This window comes from Echeneis naucrates, chromosome 12 (genome assembly GCF_900963305.1).
Source record: "Echeneis naucrates chromosome 12, fEcheNa1.1, whole genome shotgun sequence".
In the NCBI taxonomy this organism is placed as follows: Eukaryota; Metazoa; Chordata; class Actinopteri; order Carangiformes; family Echeneidae; genus Echeneis; species Echeneis naucrates.
The window spans coordinates 15,376,164-15,398,301 of record NC_042522.1 but is presented as its reverse complement, the minus strand read 5'-3'; the positions used below and the strand labels follow the sequence as shown (position 1 = coordinate 15,398,301).

At 40.7% G+C, this 22,138-nt stretch overlaps 1 protein-coding gene and 1 long non-coding RNA gene across 2 annotated transcripts in view; one reads left to right on the top strand and one right to left on the bottom strand.

Annotated features, from left to right (window-relative positions):
• arhgap24 (Rho GTPase activating protein 24) overlaps window positions 1-13,987 on the bottom strand; it is a 52,659-nt gene extending 38,672 nt beyond the window's left edge. The window contains exons 1-2 of the mRNA XM_029516245.1: window positions 13,541-13,987; window positions 5,546-5,770 (exon numbers count right to left, since the gene is read on the bottom strand). Coding sequence (XP_029372105.1) covers window positions 5,546-5,755 — 210 coding nt within the window. The 5' untranslated portion in view covers window positions 5,756-5,770; window positions 13,541-13,987. The remainder of the gene's footprint in view (window positions 1-5,545; window positions 5,771-13,540) is intronic.
• On the top strand, window positions 205-19,738 carry LOC115052234 (uncharacterized). Its single transcript, XR_003841346.1, has 3 exons — window positions 205-337; window positions 1,126-1,237; window positions 19,625-19,738. It is a non-coding gene; the product is annotated as an uncharacterized LOC115052234 (long non-coding RNA).
• The last annotated feature ends 2,400 nt before the right edge of the window (window positions 19,739-22,138 follow it).

Here is a 22,138-nt window from a genome sequence, read left to right as displayed (position 1 = left end):
CCTCCCGCTAGAATAAATATGAAACATATCGACCCCTTGCAACAGAGATATCAGGCATCATTCATTCATTCATTCATTCATTCATAACTAACCCAGACATGATGTCTTTGGACAGTGGGAGGAAACCCGCGCAGGCACGTGCATACAACGCGTCATACTCTGAAGGCCACGCCCACCGGAAGGGAAAACAATCGGCGTCCAGGAGTTAGCTTAAAACATCTCTTCAACATGTCAAATGATTGTTTTTATAGCTGACATCTGTGTGTCTTCATCGTTTCTCCCTTCTGTTCGCCTTCATTTTCATGGAGAAACGATCCCAGGTGATCCGAGTCCCCCGGTGAGATCCCCATTTGCCCTGATAGCGATAAAGAGCAACTCCTGCATAAGTTAGGCTACATCATCATTTTAAAAAAGCTTTTTACAACCCAGACGTTTCAAATCTGCTCCACTTTATGGGGCCAATTTAGCAACCTAAACTTAGAGTTGAAAATAATTAATGCGCATTATTATGGCATGTATTATCTTTTTATTAGCTTTATGAATTTTAACATTACACTCCTTATGTCACTATTTTAATAAAAGCTTGGCATGACAAGAGTATCCAGTGAAGGCCAATTGCTTGTTATTTATCTTCCTTTTCGTCAGAAATAGACACTCACAAAAATGAGAAATTACACATCTTTGGATCCCCATAACTTTTTTGTAAGTGAATGGCTCTCCGTCTTATTGCCTGTATTCACTTCTTTCGTCTTAAAAGCTCGATCACTCTACCACACAGCAGCTTTTGGGCATTTGTTTGTGTTTGCTGGCACACAGAGAGCGACAACAGACACTTTCACACAATACAAAGTCAGTGGAGAGCTCTGGATTGTTTTCCCCTCCGGTGTGGGCAGGACTTAAATGTGATCTGTTTCTATACTCCCAACACAAGAAAACTAAAGTTTGTAAGCTGTCTTGCATCCAGGTAGCATAATTTGATCACCAATCCAGTCAGTATATGAGCCTCTACTGCTCGCTCACTCAGTCTTTGCCAGACTGTTTTTAGCCCTCATGTGAGACTTTCCAGCCCTTTCCACTGGACTGACCGTGCCTGTCTCTGACCCGTCTCCTTCATCTCTGTCCCAGAAAAACTGACCAGCCTTCTGATCCTGACCTTGCCTATTCTCTGCTCCCTGCCTGCTCCCCACCAGCCTGGTTCCCCTCCTTGGATGGCCCGAGCAGTGAGCACCTTCACCAGGTCAGTGGCATCCAGTTTTTGGGTCCAAGCCAAGAACCACGCTCACATCTCCGGAGGTATCTTAAAGAAGTAGACTAAATCATGAAAACACCATTAACACAGATAACTCAGAGTTAACATTTAGAGGTAATCTTTCATGTTATGCTAAAGCCATAACTCGCTATAGGAGTATTTGTAGGATCAGACGTGACCTTTTTCGGTGGTGGAGATTCACAGGTTTAAGCATTTCATTAGCGTACTGGAACCATGCCATGACAGGTTGCATCTTACCGCTAAGGTCTTGCTTTTGGTGTCGTCATAAAATGGTTCTTTTGTTTACAGTAGGTCTCCAGTTTACTGGTGCAATGTATTGTTGCAAAATTATTGTTAAAAACTTAATTATTTTGCTTACAGGGCCTTAGTGTGGTACATTGCACAACTGATAGAGATTATATCACTCATGACACCATACAAACGTAAATAAATGTTGTCAAGACTTACCCCTGGGCTGTCAGAAAGGACATGGGGTGTGGATTTTATGCTATGAACTGATACAGCTAATGCACAGTTTTGTCTCTGAGGTTACGTCAGGTACTGACTGGGGACTGAGAGAGCAGTGGCTTGCTGCATGGAATAGAGAATATAATGTAAAGCTGTTGAGATAATAACGAAGGAAATTCACGTAAAGCGTGCAAATTGAAGTATTTGAAGTCAGTCAAGGTCCCTGCCTCTGGGAGAACAGCTGAAGCTGCTGTTATGTGTGAAAAATGTTGATGTGATTTAAAACCCCACGCAACTCCTGCACCAGCTGCACTCTCACTTGCTGCTCTCTCAGTTGTACAAACACTGCTACACCTGCACATACCTAAAATTCATAGCAGTGTCCTGCTACCACCACCATCAGGTATGGGAGACAGAGAATTGGCTCAGAAAGTAGAACTAGCACAGACGTGAGTGAGAGTTAATTGGATTTTTCCATACATCAATAGAGCTTATTAGAAATGCAGTCACCATACAGGAACTGAAAGGAATGGTCTCTGTTTAATGCGTGTACTAGGAACACTGACAACTACAATAGTTTTGTGTTGAAGATTAATGTTTTTCTTTCTCTGATGCATTGAGCATGCTGGAGAAAATGTCACTGCCTAAATATAATTGTCTTAAGCAATACTAATGTCCAGCGTCAATAGTAAGATGATATGCAGTAGCTGACATCAGACTGGACCAAGTTGCACATGCGCATGCAGACCCACCGTGCTATTTTAATGAATTTGGATCTTTATTCAGTCATGTCAGATACATTGTGAAAGATTTCTAAAAGAGGACATTTGGACAGTTTCCATATTCGTGTGACATTCATTGACAAAGCCAGTCAGATTGTGTGCGAGTGTGGTCCATCACACCTGATTTGAAGTTTGAACTTGACACCACAAAAGTCACAAGTGTAACCGTCATCAGTTTTGATCAAAGTCAGAAATGACATCACTGTCAATGGACATACCAGGGCGGTGGAGGTCAGATGAATGTTTCATCGATGAAACAGTGAGACTGTACACGGTCTTGCAGTGTGAAGAATTACACAACAGCAGTGGCGTGTTATTTACTTCTGTTAAATGCCAAGGTCAAACAGTTTCCAGCTCATGCAGGGAAAACAAAGGATTTTTAGTGCATTATTGCACTGTTGCATTATTGATTTCATGCAGTTTCTCATTAAGTCGACTGTTTTTCTTCAGATCATTTTGTCTTGGCCCCCTCACTCTATGAATATTAAATAACAAACTCGTCAGTCTTATTGTGGTTTGAATTGTAATATGCTTTTATGGCTTTCATTTCTTAATCCATTACAATAAAACTAAATTGGTTCAATTTATTCATTCACAATTGTCTCATTCATTCATAATGTCACCTCATTTATTTGCCTGGCCTAGAGATACAGTGCTAAGTGGTTTAAATTACGATGATTCCATTTCATCCACTGCATGAATTCAGTCTTTGTTTATGGTTCAGCTAGATGAAATTTGTGTGTGCGCGCGCATGCGTATATGCATCTGAGAATGTATGGACATGCATGGTGGGTGTGCATACATCTCCATTGACGAGTAAGGGCAGGCAGATGGCATGTTGACTCGAAGCCCACACGTGCCATACCCTACGCATGCTTTTCAGTGACCCTTCACCTCCATGTGACTCCCATTCCTCAGATTCCTCACGTTGCTCAGAGGGGCTTGGCCTCACTGTATAGGACACAACAGGGTCCCCTGTGCGGACAATAATAATGCACTATCTGCAAACATCAGGATTCCTCTGAGCAGCAGTTTGTTATAAAAAAGAAATAATGTATTCCAGCACTGCCTACTGCTGAGGTTAAAATGGTAAAAGAACATAATGACGACCGAATAACAAACTGGGAAACATATCTGACATTAACTTTGTGTAAAAAAAAAAAAAATGTGACTCTTCACATATGAGCAGTCTGAGCATAGTTAGCGTTTGTGTTACCATAGGCAACAGGGAAGGCCAGATGTTCCCGCTCCCACAGAGGAGGCAGAAATTAGGCTAATGTGACGGGCAACAAATGGAGACTTCACAGCACGTGAAAGAATGAATTAATAGCTGATCTAAATCTGGCCTCACACCTCTACATGATGTGTTTAAAGGGTCAGGACACAGAGATTTACCTCCGCTGGACAACGCCACACACCAAAGTGCTTTACTTTGTTTTTTTGTGTGTGTTGCCCTGATATTGTGCACCAACATTTGAGCCCAGCAATGATTTCAGACAATGCTTCCTCTCATCTTTGCCCTTCCTGTGTTCCTTTCCCTATCTGGATGCTGTGAACTCAGCTGGGTACCGTACCTTGTTAGCACGTTGTTTCTTATACTGCTCTGCTTTGGAGGTCATAAAGATTTGAGGGCTTTGAACGCACTGCTGTGTCTGACCTAGTTTTATTGAATTTTCCCATTCTCTGCAACAAGTAGCACTTTTCGGTATCAGAAATTCATGTTGGCTTTGTTTCAGATGTAGGGTAAGAATGGAAAGTTTGAAGACATTGAGCAGGAGTGTTTCTTAGGTAGGTCACGTTATCGGGACAATAAATGAAAATCATGAATCTCGTTTTTGTGATGTTTCAAAGGCAAACTGTGTTTCTTGTCATTTCCTATAAATTATCCTGAAGAACTGCTCCAGATCTTTCCCTTTGGATAGATCAAAGCACCAATAGCTAAAAACACAACTTTTAAATACACTGCTCCTGATACAGAGCTATCCAGAAATAGCAGTGAGGAAAATCTCCTTTCCCTGTACTTGGCTAGCAGCCCATCCTCAGGTCTGGTGCTTTAACCTTCAGAGACTTGTGCTGCTGATGTGGCTGGGGTTTGGCTAAGCTGAGGTTGCTGGGAAATCAGCCAGACAGAAGAGTGTGGGTAGATGAGCAGAATGAAGATTTCAATTGTGCTCCAATATTTTCCCATGGAAAAAGAGCATATTGAGTGGAATAGATATGAGGAAAAATTCTGGTTATATGGACATTTATTGCAGAGGACTAAGAAAGAAGTTTCTGCAAATGAAAGAGAGCAAAACAGCAAGTTAAATGACTGACAGAGTAATGTGAAATTGGGCAGCCAATAAGTGATGTTTTCTTAAGTCTAACCATCTCCTTAAAGTGGCTTTATCTGCCTTCAGTTGTCCTTGATTGTGTGACATTCAGTCTCAGCGAACTGATCCCTGAGCAGCCATAAAACAGAGCATGCATAAATCAATAGGAACAGATTCTAATTGATCGCTGTTGTCACTTCAGCTCCACCAAAGACATCCTGTTTGAGACTTACAGCACCTTCCATATCTCCACATGATTCTTTTTTTTTTTTTTTTCCGTAATGAGAATCCAAAGTCTGGCTGCCTCTTTGTTCAGCCACACATGCTCAGAGAGAGAGGCTGCCTGGCTACAGTAACGTTAGAGACGGCCTTATTGTCCCCATTACTCATCGTCTCCTCTGCCTTCAGTATAGCTCTGTGTGTTGGCTTCAGTGAGAGAACAAGCTCACGACAGTTCGCAGTCAAAATAACCCAGCTCATTTGAATCCAGTGTCATTTGGCTGTAAGACACGTCTCTCCTGTGGAAACCAGCTGTTTCAGACACATGGCACCTTGAACTGTGCAAAGTAACCGAAATACAGAGAGACTATTGACCCATAAAGGTAAATCAGTTAAATGTGATAAGGTTTGCTATAACTTCTATTAGGATAGGATTTTCCATGGTGTAATATAACAGTAGCAAGTAAATGTCAATTAAACATTATCTTAGTTTTCCAGTGTGTTCACAGCCTTACCAGGGCTTTGGTCTCCTCCTCATCTTTGTAATAGTAGAGGTGGTCCCCTCGCAACACAAACCAGCGACTGTGCCAAGTCTTGACAAAACCTCCTTGCTTCCTGAGCCACCCACACCTGATGACATTCGGCCGTCCGTGCCTCTGAACTTCTGTGCTGGCCTGACCTCCGCTGCGCTGGGGACTGTTGTGAGACATGCACTGATCCTCCATCGCAGCAACTCTGATCTGAAAACGGGCAAACCAGGTCAAATCAGTTTACATTCACAGAGGCTGCAATTTCCATGTAGACTAAACATAAGTTAAACAAACTGCAAACATATTCCAGACTCAGCATGGGCAAGAAGAATAGAAAATATTTCAACCAAAAGAGAAATGTACTTATTTAAAATAAAGGTAGTTTAAGGGTTCCCTCAAAGTGCTTTACAATACGTGAAACATTCGCACAGATCGAAAACTGTGAGCTCAGTTTCTTGCCTATGGGCTTCAGAACATGCGGTCTGGAGAGGCCGGGGATTGAACCACTAATTAGCAGACAACCTCTACCTCCTGAGCCACAACAGGCTCATATTATAACAATTACAGACATCCCTGTCCAACACACGCAACTTCGCTACATTTCACTTTTGCTATTTGTTCAGTTAAGGCTTTTTTCTTTTTGATTATTCTCAAAGATGCATGTCATTCTTCACTGATAGCAAAAATTGATGGAAAGTAAACAGGATTTTTTTTTTGCATTTTGCATTTGGATTAATCAAGCCCTCAACGGAAATGCCTGTCCTGTTTGCTGTGGTTTGACTTTGGTGGCACATTATTTGGGGATTTGGGGAAGGCAGGACAAAATGTTCGCAGAGACTGTGGCAGAAAGGGGAGATGTGGGAGGAAGAATTCGTAAGTCAGATAACAACACTACAGACTAAACGCCAAATCTCTTATCTTTTTTCCTGTCTCACCCTCCTACATGAGCTGCAACTACCACTTCTGCTTTCCAAAGTTGAGCTCATACACGTATGCAAATGTCCTTGACGGCACCTAAAACCTTCACACATGTCAACGCGTACAGTGTAAACAGGAGTGCAGTCACAGCAGCACAATGCATGCTGTAATCTAACCCTGCATAAGTATCACCAATCTCTGCATCACTCTGTGACACATGCTCCTACTCGGAGACTGCTGCTGTCAGCTTTAGGCAGCGGCCATGTTATCTGTGGCTCTGGTGGAGCTTGGCTTGGTGGACATCCAGACAGCCCACAGCTCCAGATGTGGACCAGATGCTGACCAGCAGTATTCCAGGCAGCGGTGCAGCAAGTGCAGCTTGCTGTGGTTATTTCAAAACCTCTGCCTGGTTTCACAGATACACACAAACACATAAAAACACACACAGCCCAAGTAAGCATGTCCTGTATGCATGCGCAGGCAGAAACATGCTCACGCCTCTGCATTCCACTCAGAAAATATCAGTTGTTTTTTTTTACTTGTTTTGTATTGTGGTGGCCATAAACTGCTCATTATATCTTATCCATCTTTCCTCCTTTGTTCTTCCTTCAACAGCGGTGAGAACAATTGTCTGAGTTCAGCTCATACAAGGAAAGATTCTTCTTTGTGTGAGATTGTTTAGCACTAATAACGGTGCAAGTAGCCCCTTAAATACTGTTGCTGCTTACATACGTTCTGTTGGCTTGAATAGTCTATAAATACACCTATACCCACACATGCGATATACGTCACAGTCTAGGCTTGGTAGACACATCTGTTGTTGGAGTCACCTGCTGTGTTGCCAGTCTGGTGCCACACCAGCCCCCTTTGCAATTTCATGGCTCTTGCACAGGGCCCAGTTAACAGCACTGCAGGGACTGGCCTGTGCAGCTTCCAACTGAAATGGTAAATAACTCGCTTTTTTTATGTGAATAAGTTGTAGGTAGTAGAGAGCGAAAAGGTGATTTACAATTTACAATACAATACACAGAGGTCCCGTCTGGAGGTAATAAATTGCTGTACAGGGGTAGAAAGCATAATCATTACTACATCTATAAATTACCAGAGAAATGTACTAAGATTATTTGAAAAGTTAGTGGTTCTTTGGCCCATTCAGTAACAGCATGATGAATTGTGACCTTTAGGAGGTTGTTCGTCTTTAGTTTCATGCTCCTGCTAAACGTCAGTTTGTAGACTCTATAAAAAAAACCTCAGCAGAAATATCATCCATTAAGTTGGAAATATTAAATTATGTTTTACTGTTATGATTAGCAGCTGCTTTCAACCTGAGAACTGAAGGCTGACACACATGAGAATGTGTAGGGTTTTTTTTTCTATTCTTTATTTCAAAATTTATTTTCTCTATATATTTTATACTCTGCTTTCAGTCTAGATCCTTGTAAAGGGAATACAACTTATTTTTAAAATCAGAAGCTTTTATGCACAATAACCAGACAGATTCCAAGTAGGCTGGATGTTGCTTTGGTTTTTAGATTCATGGCTGCAGAAATGTGGGATCCTCTGCTGCAGCTGCATGGTAAAAAGATTTGATCTATCTGATCATTTCCTCTTTCACTCACAACATACATTGCGACAGCAAGGACAACTAATCCATTCTCAACCCTAGCCATCCCTTTTGTGGACTCATGTGTTGCTGTAAGCACATTCATGAAGCAAATGCCAGGAGGCTGCAAGAACGTATCACTTCCTTCCTGTTTTGTCCATTCAGCATGTTGAAAATAATTTCCCAGAGGTGCATCCTGTGTCCCAGTGAAACACAAGGTGTACTGTATGTGTCTGTATCTTTTTTCTTTTTTTATGTCGCAGTTGCATCTCTGTCCACTGAGTTTCCATTTCCCAAAATAAGAAGTGGAACTAGATATGCAATGGGTTGTTTTGGGTTTTTTTTTTTTTTTTTTTTTTTTCGCCCTGACCATAATAACAAGACAAGAAAAGCAACAGTGAAAACAAAGATATAGGATGCTTACTTCGCCCAAGCCAGCCTGACACAAAAATAGAATCAAATAAAAAATATATATATATTGGTTTAAATTAAGCCAAGCTTGCTCAAGGACAAATTTTGTGGTTCAACTTTTTACACACTAGGGAGAGAAGAAATTTGAGATTGACAGGAATCCTAATTTTCTCCTTTGATTTTGCTCACAAAGTCAAGTCTGATCACTTGAATAATGACTATGGCAGTGTGATGGAGGATTTCATTTCCAAAGTGCCAATTAACTCCTCATGCATAGCACTTTTAATCTGTTTTAACTGTCAAGCAACATTCAAGACTTTAACAAAGTTGAATGTTCTCACAGCACTAACGAGAACTTAGGCCACACTAAGCAGTCTGTGGGAAGAGACACCCCGACCTTCACTCTAAACAGCCCATTAGAAGACAGACACACACAGAGACACTCACACAGACCACAAACACATACTGTGCAGTTGCTTTAAAGGACGACACAAAGATGGTCACAAATCAGCCCCCTCAGGTTTTGTGGCATGCACTGTAATTTCTAAGCAGAATGCAACATATCTGTGGCTCTTTGGAAGTCAAATAAAAACTTCAAACCTTCCAAGGACCAGAGAAAAGAATGAAACAACTTCATGGGAGCAAGTCATTCAAACTGCAATTCGTGTTTTTCTCAATCTGAACTCAAATGCACAAATAGTCTTTGCCATCAAGTATCCATCAGTATAGCATGAAATACAATGGCAGGCTGTTTTGAATTGAGGGATGTCTTTCTTTTTTCAAATATGTGAAATCATAAAATGTGTGTCGGGAAGTGTCTTTAACGTTAAAACTGTAGATTCTCGGCACAAAGACTCTGCCGTTCGTAATTTTCTTTTGTTTCCTGGGACCAAAAATTTGATGTAAACTAATATTTGTCGATGTAATACAAAACCAGCCATGATTTAAAAAAAGCATGACCCCATAATTGACGCTGTAGGATCACACACACTTTAGGATAAGTCACAAATGCAAAAACAAACAAACAAGCAAGAAAACAAACAAAAAAAAGACATCGGGAACCTTTTCACATTACTCAGCCAGGTTTTTTCTGCATGTCTAACTGGTGTCATATGTCGGTTACATCCTGGATAATATTATACCCTGGCTGAGGAAGTGAGACTATCTAGAGGTCTGAACAAGAAAGTGAGCTTGATGAGACTATAAAATCTCTGAAATGTGATTCTCCAAACCTTCTTGTCAATACAGGACCCGTCTCACAGCACCGGGGGGGGGTGAGACGCTGTCTGTGCATACACACACTGTTTGCTCCACATATGGGAAAGTATCTGAGCTAAGAGCGCACAAAAGCTTGAACTGAATTGTGCCAGTTTGGAGGAGAGGATATTGAGGCCTCATTTCACAGTCTGGCTCATCCTTTGGGAAAATCTAGTTGTACTATAGCAGACTTCTGGGGTGCTAAAAAGAGAAAACCTAATCATACATTTGGTAGGCAAAATAATGAGCATTCCACTTCCTGGTTTTTGACAGTATACTGTTGCCTTAACTGCCAGAAGTTTTGGAGTTGTGCAGGGAAAGCAGCAGGAAATCTTCTGTGACCGCAGGAAGCGGTAGGTCAAAAAAGCCGCAAGGGAGCACTCCATTGAGGGAAAAGTGCACTTAGCCAAAAAAAGGTCTACTGCCTTCCCCATCCTGTGGTCACTGTAAAGCATCACATACCAACGTGGCGATCATGGATGCGTGCTCTAAGTTAAAGTGACCAGGTGGTTCATTGTCCTCACAAGATCTGTAGCTTTTCAGAAAATCTATGTAATATTCAAATCATCGACTTTGGGATTATGGGGGACTTCGGTTTTTCATCTTTAGCCTTTTGCATGATAGCAATTCCTAACCAATAAGTGAGACATACACCTTTTCTTTCTCTCGTGACTACTAAATAGAACAGTCTGATTGAGTGATTTGAGCAGTCAGGCGCCTGTGCTGTCCAAGATGGCTGCTATGCTTCAATGACTGTACCAGCTACCACATGGCGAGAAAACATGATTCACGTAAAGTTTGTTGATATTAGTTAGCCAAACAGATCACCAACTCCAGAACAACAAGTCTCAAAGCACATCGCAGCTTTGCTAAACTTTAAAGTTTGTTTACATTATTTTGATGATTGAGATCTCGCAGTATGAACACAAACCCTTGCTCGAAGCGTTAATGATTCAGTGATTAATAGCAGACACGAATTGTTTATGCATGACTTTTAACGTGCGGCAGACAGCCATCACCATCTGTCTGTCCTTAGTTTGTCAATTTTACATTTGTGGCAGCTGCTGTTCTCCACAGGTCACAGTGCTTGCCAGTAATCCCTATGCCAACTTTCCTTGGATAGTGCAAAGGTCAATGATGCGTGAAACAGGAAAGTCACAATATGGGGGATACTATCTGTCCATCTATCTATCTATCTAACATGCAGTGGAGGAAACATGAACTTCACATTGCCAGTCAGTGCTGTCAACCCTTTAAATATCCCCAAGCAACCTACCCCCTTAAAGTCTGCGCAGCAGGGCCTTCATGACCCGCATGTGTTAAAGACAAATATAACCCTCTGCTCCCAAAGCTGCTACCTTGAGAGCAGCATGTTTCTTATAAGACTCCTGCTGTAAAATCATAGAGGTGAGAGGAGGCCACGTTTCTTGCTGTGCATTTACTGTGCTAATCACTGGAGAGGATGTGAAAGAGGAAGAGCTCAGGAGCTGTCATACAAGTACTCACCACACACACACACACACACACACACACACACAAAATCTCAATCCCTTGCTTCATCTAACAAAATTTAATCCTCAAGAAAAGTTCAGTCAGGTTGGAATTTAGGAAGCTTGATTGTGGGGCAGGTCCTTACATAGTCCATCAAACTCTTCCCACACAGCCCAATGTGAGTCATAGAAGCAGCGGTAAGAAGGAGGGGAGGTGAGGACAAGTCATAAAGTGTACCAGCAACACAGAAGGGTCAGCTTTTGGAGATCAATCTTGTGTTTGCCCCTGTTGCTGAATGTTGAGTAAATTCTCAGGCTTAGTAGAAATCAAGGTGATGAGTCAGTGTCTATTTTGTCTACACGCTGATTTATGCACCATATGTGCTCCTCTTCATAGTCCTTTTGGTGCGATACACTCGCTGTGATACCCCCCACTTGCATTGCCACCCCTCCCTCATTACTTTCCTCCATACCATGTGTCACAGTGTGTCTGGGAACAGAGCACCAGCCGTTTGAAAGGGGGGCGAAGATTTCACATTGACCTCTGACTCATCGTACATGTGTTTGACGAGCGTGTTGCAACTGAATGAATGATACTGTTGATGTGGCTTTCTTTGAAAGGCAGACCAGAGAGTGTAACCCTTACAAAGTAAAACATGCAAGTTTCAAAGGGAGTGGGCGGAATGGAAATCACACTTTCTTGGCAGGCAGGCTAAGATGAAAGCTGGATTTCAAGCTTCATAAATTTCAATTTACTATAGATTGTCAAAATGAAGCGCTCTGGTGCTAAAGGAGTAGTTTGACAGGTATACTTGTATAACTATTCATCTTTGGAGAAAGTTAGATGAGTAGATTTATACTGCTTTAATTTCTGCTACCAGGCAATTAGTTAGTTAGTTTTCTTGAAAACAGACAGTACTATCCAACTAACCGCATCCATTTCCCTCTCTTTCCAGTGTTTGTGCTATGCTAAGCCAGGCAGCTGCTGTCTGTGTGTTATGTAATGAACAAATGTGCTTATGAATCTTCTGTTTTAATTGATTAAAAAAACTAAGAACATTTCCCAAAATTAAGAATTAATTATGAGTTTCTAATTTAATCTCAACTCTGCCCCCGCCCTCCCCGTCTCCATCCCTTCGTCTTCCTCTCTGGATAAACAGATATCACAGAGCTAGACATGGGAACAGTCCACTGTGGCAGCTGACACAGGGAACTTGATCTCTGGGCTTTCCAGCACCATAGCTTGTGCACTGCATACATTCCTGGCACACGCTGGTCATCACATCTTACACTGTTCTACCTCAACTCATGCCCTGTTTGCCTTCATATCGTTATCACAGCAGGTGGGACAAAATGAATTGCAGACATCTTTTTTTCTGTCCTCCCTGCCATTTTATCAACATTTTCCCTTCTTGTCCTTTCCGCCCCTCATTTAATTCTTTATTGTTTAAAACCTTCTCTGAGTCTCCGTTTCTGACACTTTGTAACATTGTGGCTATGCTGTGTATATTTGCAGTCATTCTCATACATGCTTGCAGAAGTACCACATTGATCCAGATATAATTGAGCCTTCTTCTCTGTTTATTCAGCCAGCAGGCAAACGGTTGGGGGGGGACATCAGTGTTGTGGCTGGCACGGGCCCTAGTCTTTTCATCTGAGAGTCCTGCGTCACATAACAAGTGCCTCAAAAAATGTTGGCCAAAATGAATCTTAATTTATGTGATTATTGAAACCTACCACAAAGTGCAGAAAACTGATGCTGCTCAGTTGTGTAACAGCTGTTGCTATAGTAACTTACAACAAATTGATGTTTTACTTATGTTGCTACAGGCTAAGAATGACGCCAATGTGTTTCATATAAAGAATATAACTCTTGTCATTTCTTCACTTCTCCATCTCACATACACACAGTTTGAAGTTCAGACCCCCAATGCTCTTGTGTATCTGATGGCTTTACATTAAATAGGGGACACTTTTAAGGTCATATGTGCCGAACAGATACAGAGAATTGGATTCTGACATTTTACACAATGTGAAAACTGCAGCAATTTCTAAAAAAGTTAGCTGTCAGGGATACCTGCTTAAAATGCAAATTAGATATCTGTCAAGGTAGCTATATATTCCCAGAACAAACCCACCAGGCAGACTGCAGCATTTTCATATTCGCATTACATGCAAAAGTGTGTAGCCAGTGTCTTTCAAGACCAATGGGGGTACTGCAAAAAATTCACCAACATTCAGATGAAACTCTGAAAGCAAAATAACACAATGAAATGATACAATATCAAGTTAAAGCCTCACCTTTCAAATAACCAGCCTTGTAGAAATCCCTCAGTTCTGACGTGTGGTGATGCCCAATGATTCTACCCAATCCAGTGACAGGATATCAAGCAACAACAATAAAAATCCTGGGCTAAGACAAGATGAAGTTGTACTTCAGTTTTGCCTCTGCTGCTGCTACTGCTCCTCCTCCACCTCTCCTGGACTGTCTCTAAAGTGTGCAGGGTGGATTTAGTTAGCTGAAGCTCAGATAGGGTGTTGCAAACTTCTCCCCTGACTGTTCACACCGTCTGCATGCTGAGAAAGTCTCTGCCGCGGACAGGATGGCTGTCGTGGTCAACGCAGTCACACATGGGGCACCATTACAGCGGGAGTCCACCCAGACACATGCACACCACATGCATCACACAGTCTTTCCAAACACTGAAGTCTATGCAGTCGTCACTCCTCCAGTCATCCTTGCTGGTGAGAAGCTCACACTCAGTCTGAGAAGAGTGTGTGTTGTAACATTGGTTACAGAGAGGAGGAGGAGGAGGAGGGAGGAAAGAGGGAGGGGGAAAGTGCATGTGTGTGAGAGAGAGAGAGAGAGAGCTATGTTTGAGGAAGTCTTAAGATGAGAGCAGAAACCCAGCAGTGCAACTTTCTCTTGTATATTTCAGATTACACGCAAGCAACTGGCAGTTTTTGAACACTCACACTATGTCCCGCTCTACTCAAAGTTTTGACAGCCAAAATAATTACTAAACTTTGCTATGGTGCATAATGTGGAACATAAACTCTGAAATTTCCATAGGTGCTGTTTGAGTTATCTGGCATACAGACATGGAGGACTTCCCAAGCTTGAAGGCGTCTCCAAGATGACATATACAAATGACTGCGTGCATGCAGCTTGACAAACATTTATTCAGTGACTCTGTCCTCACTTTGGTGCAAGCCCAGCTGTATACACACCAGTGGGAAGTGCATCTTGTTTACTTGTGAGAGGTCTAAGATTTTTTTTTTTTGGTCTATTCTCACAGTGAGGAATGTATATGATAAATGGAGATGGCTATAAAGGTTTGACACTGTAGTTATGCTTGTACTGTACATTCCTGAGCTCAATCATCTAATCACTGAGCCTCTTATCTACCTCTCACAGCCTGCTAAAAACCAGACAGACCAGTAATTTATGACAAGAGAACATGCAAAATAAATTGAAAAAATGTTCCTCCTGGAGACTCCAATGTGTGGGTGTCATGCAAGCACTAAAAATTAACTGTAGGTAGGTATATGTAATGAGATCGGTTGGGAAATAATATGTGGGATTTCCAAAGGGCTGTAAACAAACTGAAAAGGGTTGAAGACATTTCAAAGCAAAGGATGAAGTCTGGAGAAAGATTGCGTCGGGAGAATTAGTTCAGCTTTGAGTGGTTTGCATCTAAATCTAAAGCAACAAGCAGTTTTACATATTGCAAATATGTTTAAGGCTCTTCTCCACCAAAAGAAGTTTGTTTCCCAATGTATAACCCACGGAAATGACCATAATGCATTCAACAATTTATTATATCGACAAGATGGATAAAGAATGTCTCCTGAACTCATTATCCATGAATTAAATTCCAATCTATATGGGAGGCAGCTGATCTGTCAACAATAATTGCTTCCTCAAAATCAAATAATCCGGATGGAAATGACTTTATTTCCAAACTCACAAACTGCATGTGTTCTGGAGGAGCTGGTTTGATTGTGGTGTTGAATGTGGATGAGGTGTCGTCGCACATGATCCCAGCTGGGTTTTAGAGGGTCAGGTGTAGAATGAGGCTGTGCACGCTATTTATTGATCTGTTTGATCTATAGGCAGAGTCACAGCGGTGAGGCCGGAGTGCGGTCAGAGCGGATGACGTACACTGTCACTCGTGGACTTTCTATTAGCATCTGTCAAATGATTGATCAAGGAGTCAGCAGTGGAACATGAATCTGTCCCAACTTCTTAATTTGCCACCCCCTTCAATGCGCAGACCATAAACAGAAAATCTGTTTCCGTTTATTCTCATGCTTGACTGCTACTCATCTGAGAGAAGTCACCAGGATCTTGTAGAGTATATTGCATTAAAGCCAATGGTTTGTTATTTTTTTACAGCTCAATCTTTTCGTTTTGTGGTTCCCAACATTTGACTGACCCCAACAAATACCACCCAAAAAACCACTGTTGCCTTCATCACCTCTTTACGAGTGAAGGTCTCATATGTTGATGTGTGTTGTGCACATTTCAACCAAAGACAGATTTTTCCCTCAAGTATTGTTGCATATGAAATTTTTTTATGCAGTCCCGAAATAGGAATTATTTCAAAAGGAAGAACAAACATTTCTAAAAAGTTACAAAAACATGTATATGTAGTTTTATCAGGTTCATCAGTTTCAGTTAATGGCTTGAAAAAGTAATGTCGCACATGATTTTTCATTTACAGCTGTCCAAAGATATCCAGCAGTGAACTGTGAGAAGTAGGATTCATTCCTTCCAATAAAATGTAATCACTACACGGAAGGTGAGTGTTTTAGGTGTCATGAAAAGCCACGTTAAATCAGAGGAAGCTTTGGAACAAACAACAGTAGCCTCTAAACCATCTGTCCTCCGCCATCCTTCAGCATGTTTTATTATATTTGCAGGATGTGGCATGCTTAACACGAAACACTGTGACCTCGTGACGTAAGAAGTGGCCATCTGTAAACAAACTGGAGATACATCTACTCCCATGAGAGATCTTTGGGGGGACGGTATCTGATAGGAGATAACTCATAGGATTAGAACGGATGAATCTTCACAGCCTCTGGGAAATGAAATATTCTCAATGGGTCTCTCGTTCTCATGGCCTTCGACTGAGACGGTTTGGACATTTGGTGACTTCTGGACAGATAATGAAAATCTCTGATGGCCCACATAGACAAAAGTCTCTGCTGACATGACATGAGGACACAGTAACTGATTACATCATTTTCAGGCTCCTACAAAAGATTCACTTTTGACCACTTGTCGTTCTGTACTTTTTTGCGCAAGTAAATATTCTAGTGCATTTGCTGGCATAAATGTAAAAAGCTGTTTCTGGTTTGTCAATGTCTCTGAGTGCCTGACCTTGGTTGGCAAGTGTCTGATTGCAGCAGCAATTCTTCGTTCTCTCATTAAGGCTGTGACAAGCAGAGAGGCACCACTGACTTGTTGATTTCCACAACACTATTTTTTGAAGACTGTTAAAACATGTGAATATCAACAAAGCAGAAAGTGGAAAAGGTTTTGCGTGTAAACAGATGTGCGTAACCAAGGAGAGCAGGCCCAAATAACTGAAGAGACTCTTAAGATGCACAAGCAGGAGTAAGCAAATACTTTGATTTTCACATTGTTGAAAAAGCTTTAAAACCAAACTGTGAAGCCAACACTGAGCGGCAGACATAGTTAGCCAGCTAACTGAGAAAATCATGAATCATGTCGTCTCTAAAGAGCCACAAATTTTTTTGGTATCTGACAAAACAGAGCTGAAAGAGTGTGAACAAGTAGTCTTATCTGCACAAAGTGATAATGATCCATTACTGCTGCAACCTTTTGCCCAAATCCTCACCCCATCAGCTTTACCTGGGTGGTAATACAGTATGTCTGTCAGTGTTGGGGTAAGTTGTGTTTCCTGCTGCCCCCATATGGCTGTGATCACTTATTGTTTTTTTTTTTTTTTTAAGTGAGCAGAACTAAAAAAAGATAAAGCAATGAATACACGTGTAAAATTAGGGGCTCCATGGTGGTCAGTGAATTTAAAGTGATTGTGGCTCACGAAGTGTCGGGTTGCATGTCATCCCGCCGTCCTCTGCTATAACTGACTCTCTGATGAAAGCATAACATGCAGAGAGGGATTGCTGATTGTTGTCTCTCAAAGACAGAGTCACCCTTGAATTGACATCACTGTATTTCTCACGTTGTCCCACTTTGTCAGCTGGCCTTAATGGAGATGGAAAACACAGAGGTTGCGTGTCCTTCTTTTAACTTTGTAGTAGTGAACAGGAAAAGTCAACACAAACACAAACACCCAGCCATAGACGCACTTCAGTAGGTATGTGTTCACCAGCATAAATATTTCTTTTATTTATTTGCCTGGGGCATTTTTCCTTCCTCCTGCCTGCTTTAAATTGAAAACACCAGTCACACTTGGCTTCAGGTCACTGGAAACATTCACTTCCACATATTCCAACTCTGCAGCTCTTGAAGTATCTATGAACAAATATATATCCAAATAGTAATCCTGTATTTTCCATTTTTGATTGCTTGCATATGCTCTTGTTTACAGTATTTTCAGTACTTCTGCAACAGCGTAATGTTCCATGAGATAAAGTTGATCTGTCCTTGAGAGACATTTGAAGTTTCTTCATCTCATTGTGTTCCTTGATGCAATCCTGCTCTCTGGTGGCGACTTTTGAAACCTTTTGAAAAAGGACATTTAACAAGCCTGATTTTAGCTACCCCTCTTCATCTTTAAACTTGTGCATGCACATTATTCATCACATTAATATATTACTTGTGATTTGATTTATGACATTGTGGCAGTGGCCCGTCCTTGATCTTGCCTGAATGCCATAAAATACTTTACAGACTTATTTCAAATAGAAAGATATAATCCCAGATTTACATGATCAAAGTAAAGAATCATGTTGATGTCTTTGGCAGAGCTTCGGGGTAAACTGAATGCAAAATAAATCCAAAATAATCATATGATACAGTACCATTAGGGAGCCACCAGAGGTCCATCTATCATATTAAAATAGGCCACTGTGGATTCATTCAAAAACTTGAGATTAAATGTATTTACTTGTCGGTGCGCTCTCATATCTCTAATTGTTTTGTTTCATCACAATATGATGCACAATCCTTGAGCACTCTATTAGGAACCGTTGAACATCTGCATAGTCATACAACTAATGAATCTGCCAGTCATGTAGCAGCAAAACAATGCATGCAATCATGCAGATAGAAGTTTTTGTGGGGGGGGTGGGGTCTGAATGCTGAATATTGCTGCTGACTATGTATACTTTTGTAACCACGGTTAAGCATCTTCTAATGGCTTCTTCCAGCATTAGGATCCAAAGTGGCACAAAAAAAATAAAGAATAAAAATTCAGTGGCCTCCGAAGTCTCTTCCTCTGAATCTAGTTAGAGAAGATTGGCGGCATAAATTCAAGGCTGGCAGAAATTATGCGAAGCAATCATGTCGACATGAAACAGAAAATCAAAATAATTTTTTTTCAACATCGGGGTGCCATGAGAAATTGAAGCTGTTTCAGAGTAAAGAGAAGGCATATCTGGCATAAGCATGGTCTTCCTGAATCTGCTTGTAGTTCCAAAATTCCAATAAGCAAGAAAGAATTTTTAAGCAAACTAATTATAACCAAAATGTCATCCCATTAATCATGTAACATTAAATCAAACTGAATTAGTGCAATGACATCAGGAGACTGTGTGACATTTATGAAAAATCTGGATTTATTTGTTGACTGGCTTCTAAAACTAACCAACATAAAAACTTCCATAATCTTGTTGCAGTCAGCCATTAATGATGAATAACTAAAATGCTCTGACATCACAACGTTTAAAAAAAAAAAAGGGTTCAGCCGTTTGTCAGGTCCCTGAGGTCAAGGCTCCGGCAGTTTGTGTAGCCACAAGCAGTTTGCAAAATGTTTTTGAAAAGAATCAGTGGCAGGGAAACCCTGGAATGATGGAGCCACAGGATTCATTAATCAGACTGGCTTACATTAGTTGAATTAAGTGACGTGACAGTGTGTGAGCTTAAGTGCTTCTTGTTACCTTTCACAAGCCTCACTTTTGATATCTGCCCTCAATGTTATCAATCAAATCACTTAATTTCCTTGTTGTGTTTATGTGTTGTCTCCAATAAGCCGTGTCATTCTACAGCTACAATAAACAACCTGTTGAGTCGGAGCCAAACTGTAAATACCAGATCATCTATTTGCAGTAAATCAGTGTTATTTACTACTCTGTTCACGCACCTTTGTTTCTGCAGAGGCGGCAGTGACGTGTTCAGGGAGTCAGATAAAGGGTATTTCTCACCAACGCTTTCCTGTTATTTTCCAGGGTCCTTTGTTTGGTTGCGAGGCCTCGGCCTGTTGGTTCTCAGGGGACTGAGAGGAACATTCAGGTCCGAACACGAAGAACACTCCTGCCCTCATACACAAGACTGCTCCCATACCTGTGTCATTGTGTGTGTGTGTGTGTGTGTCACCTCGTCCTTGGACAGAGGAGATACATTTCTGTGGAGATTTAAAACCTTTCATGGAACTCCATCTTTAAGAATCTGACAGTAATGTCAAATTCGAGACACAACTGTGAAATTCCAGGAAATCATTTTCCTGATTGTTAAATATAAATAGAATGAATTGGAGACGCAACACTTATCAATATCCACAAAAGCCCTGATTTAAATTCTGAATTACTGCAAGACAATTGGATCAAAAGAAGAGAAACCTGATTTATTTTAATTCCAGGTTTAATTTGGCAGATTTTCAGTAGTCAAACACAAAAATGTTTATGTTCTTCAATTCCTGCTCTTTTTTTAGTTGAAAATGTTTCCTCAAACTATAATTTGTTTCTTAAAGTTCACCTATTTCATTTTAAAATTGTCTCAGGATAGCTAGTTTGTTGATGGGTGTTGCACTTTTATTCAAACACTGATTGAATACATCGGACAGGAAATGTCCTCTTCTGACTCCTGACTAAAGAACAAGGGTTTTGCAGTTGTGTGTGTCACTTCATGCTTTTGGAGTGTCACTTGAAAAAAGTCCTTGCGTTTAAATTCCTCTCCTGACAGACACAACAACAACAGGAAGAAGGGCCATTTTCACAGGTGTCAGGAAGCACAGGAAATAAACAAGCTGAATACTGGAAAACATTTTTTCTACCAGCAAGAGTCAGAGGTGAGGCTAATAAGAGATATATTTAACTGGAACACGATTATTTTTGAAATATTTTTCCAAGATGTTTGGTATAATTTTCACCTTCCTTTGCATTTGTGCTTTAACTGCCAGCTGATGTTTTACAGAGAAACAGACAGAAACAGTGGCTTCCTCGAATCAAGGGGTGACTTCATTTGAGATTTCAAAAAACTGTGACTGCATCAGCTAATTAGTGTGATTAGTTTAATTCCAGTCCAATGCATACGTGAGTACATACATTTTTCAAATTTTAAAAAGTGTTCAACTTTGAGGTGTCCTTTTTTTCTTTTTTCATCATGAATAGGTAAAGTGCAACAGAAAACAGATCAGAGCTCATGAATAAATCTGCCCCCAGTTTATATGCTGAATCTGATCCAATATGATTTAGGGTAGCACACTAATATTCAAAGACAAAGGATGCTATGACTTCTATTAATCTTTCACGTGTCCCGGAAAAAGCTGCCTTCTTTTATGTCACTGAATAATGAGATGCCACGCACGTACTGTACAAATTGATGATATCATGCGTCAGGAAAATGATTCAAATCCACTCTGGTGCATCAGTTGAAATTCTCAGTATTGTTGGAGAAGCTGAAAGACTGCCGTGAATGGGCTCCTCCTGGGGGGAAATTCTTGAGAGAGACCTTGAGCATTGTCTCACAATTTAAATCATCTGTTCATTTCCACTCATACTATTCTTTCTCCTTTTTTCCTCCTCCTTCCAAGTTGATTCATCATACTCTTGGCTCATCCAGAGGTAATTTATTACAATACATTGTTAAAGTCAAAGCTAAATTGAGAAAATTCATCAAATAACAAAAGTCTGAGGAACTTCTCAAAATTCTCTGCTTAACATCTTTTGCGAAGCCCGTAAATTCTATCTTTGCTCTTCAGATCTTATTCTAATAGCGGGGAAAGTACTTTTCCGTGACTGAAATGTTTTTTTGTATGGGAACTAAGAATATTTTACCATTTGTGGGAGCTGGGAAAAACCCACAGCGTTCCATGTCTGAAATCTCAAGGATACATGAATAATTCTCAGCATTAGTAAAGAAACATTTCTGCTCTTATGTTTAAATATACTGTCTCATAATAACATCGGAAACAAGAATGCCTTTTGCACGATCCAGACTTCTTAGCATTTTTCTCCAAACTCTCATAAATTAATGTCACTCCAAGAATATAAATGCATCCTCCTCTTTTTTTCCATAGAAATCATATTCAGAATTTGATTTATTACCATCTGTGCCAGTTATCAGGCCCCTCTGCTTATGTTAAGGTGTCAAATTCTTCTAGAAATAGCGCATAAAGTGGAAACGATTATGGTCCAGGAAAACATATCAATCCCACAGATGTTTAAGTGAGAACATTTATTCCATCAGAGTCGAAAGCTGCTTTAACTTTCAGCCAGCAATTCAGACCTGTAAAAGCTGAAGAGACTTTTCCAGGAAGGCATGAAGCTTTGATTGCTGCCAACAGGAAGCAGACAGAAGAACATTTATTTTGTAAACCTTTGCATCTACCTTCTCATTTTGAAATTTTGCCCTATGTATCTTTTATTTTACAGCATGTTTATCTGTTTCACCATGCAAGATGTTTAAATTAGTAGAAAGAATATTGAGTTCCGTTCATGGGAATATTTTATTGTTGATGTTTG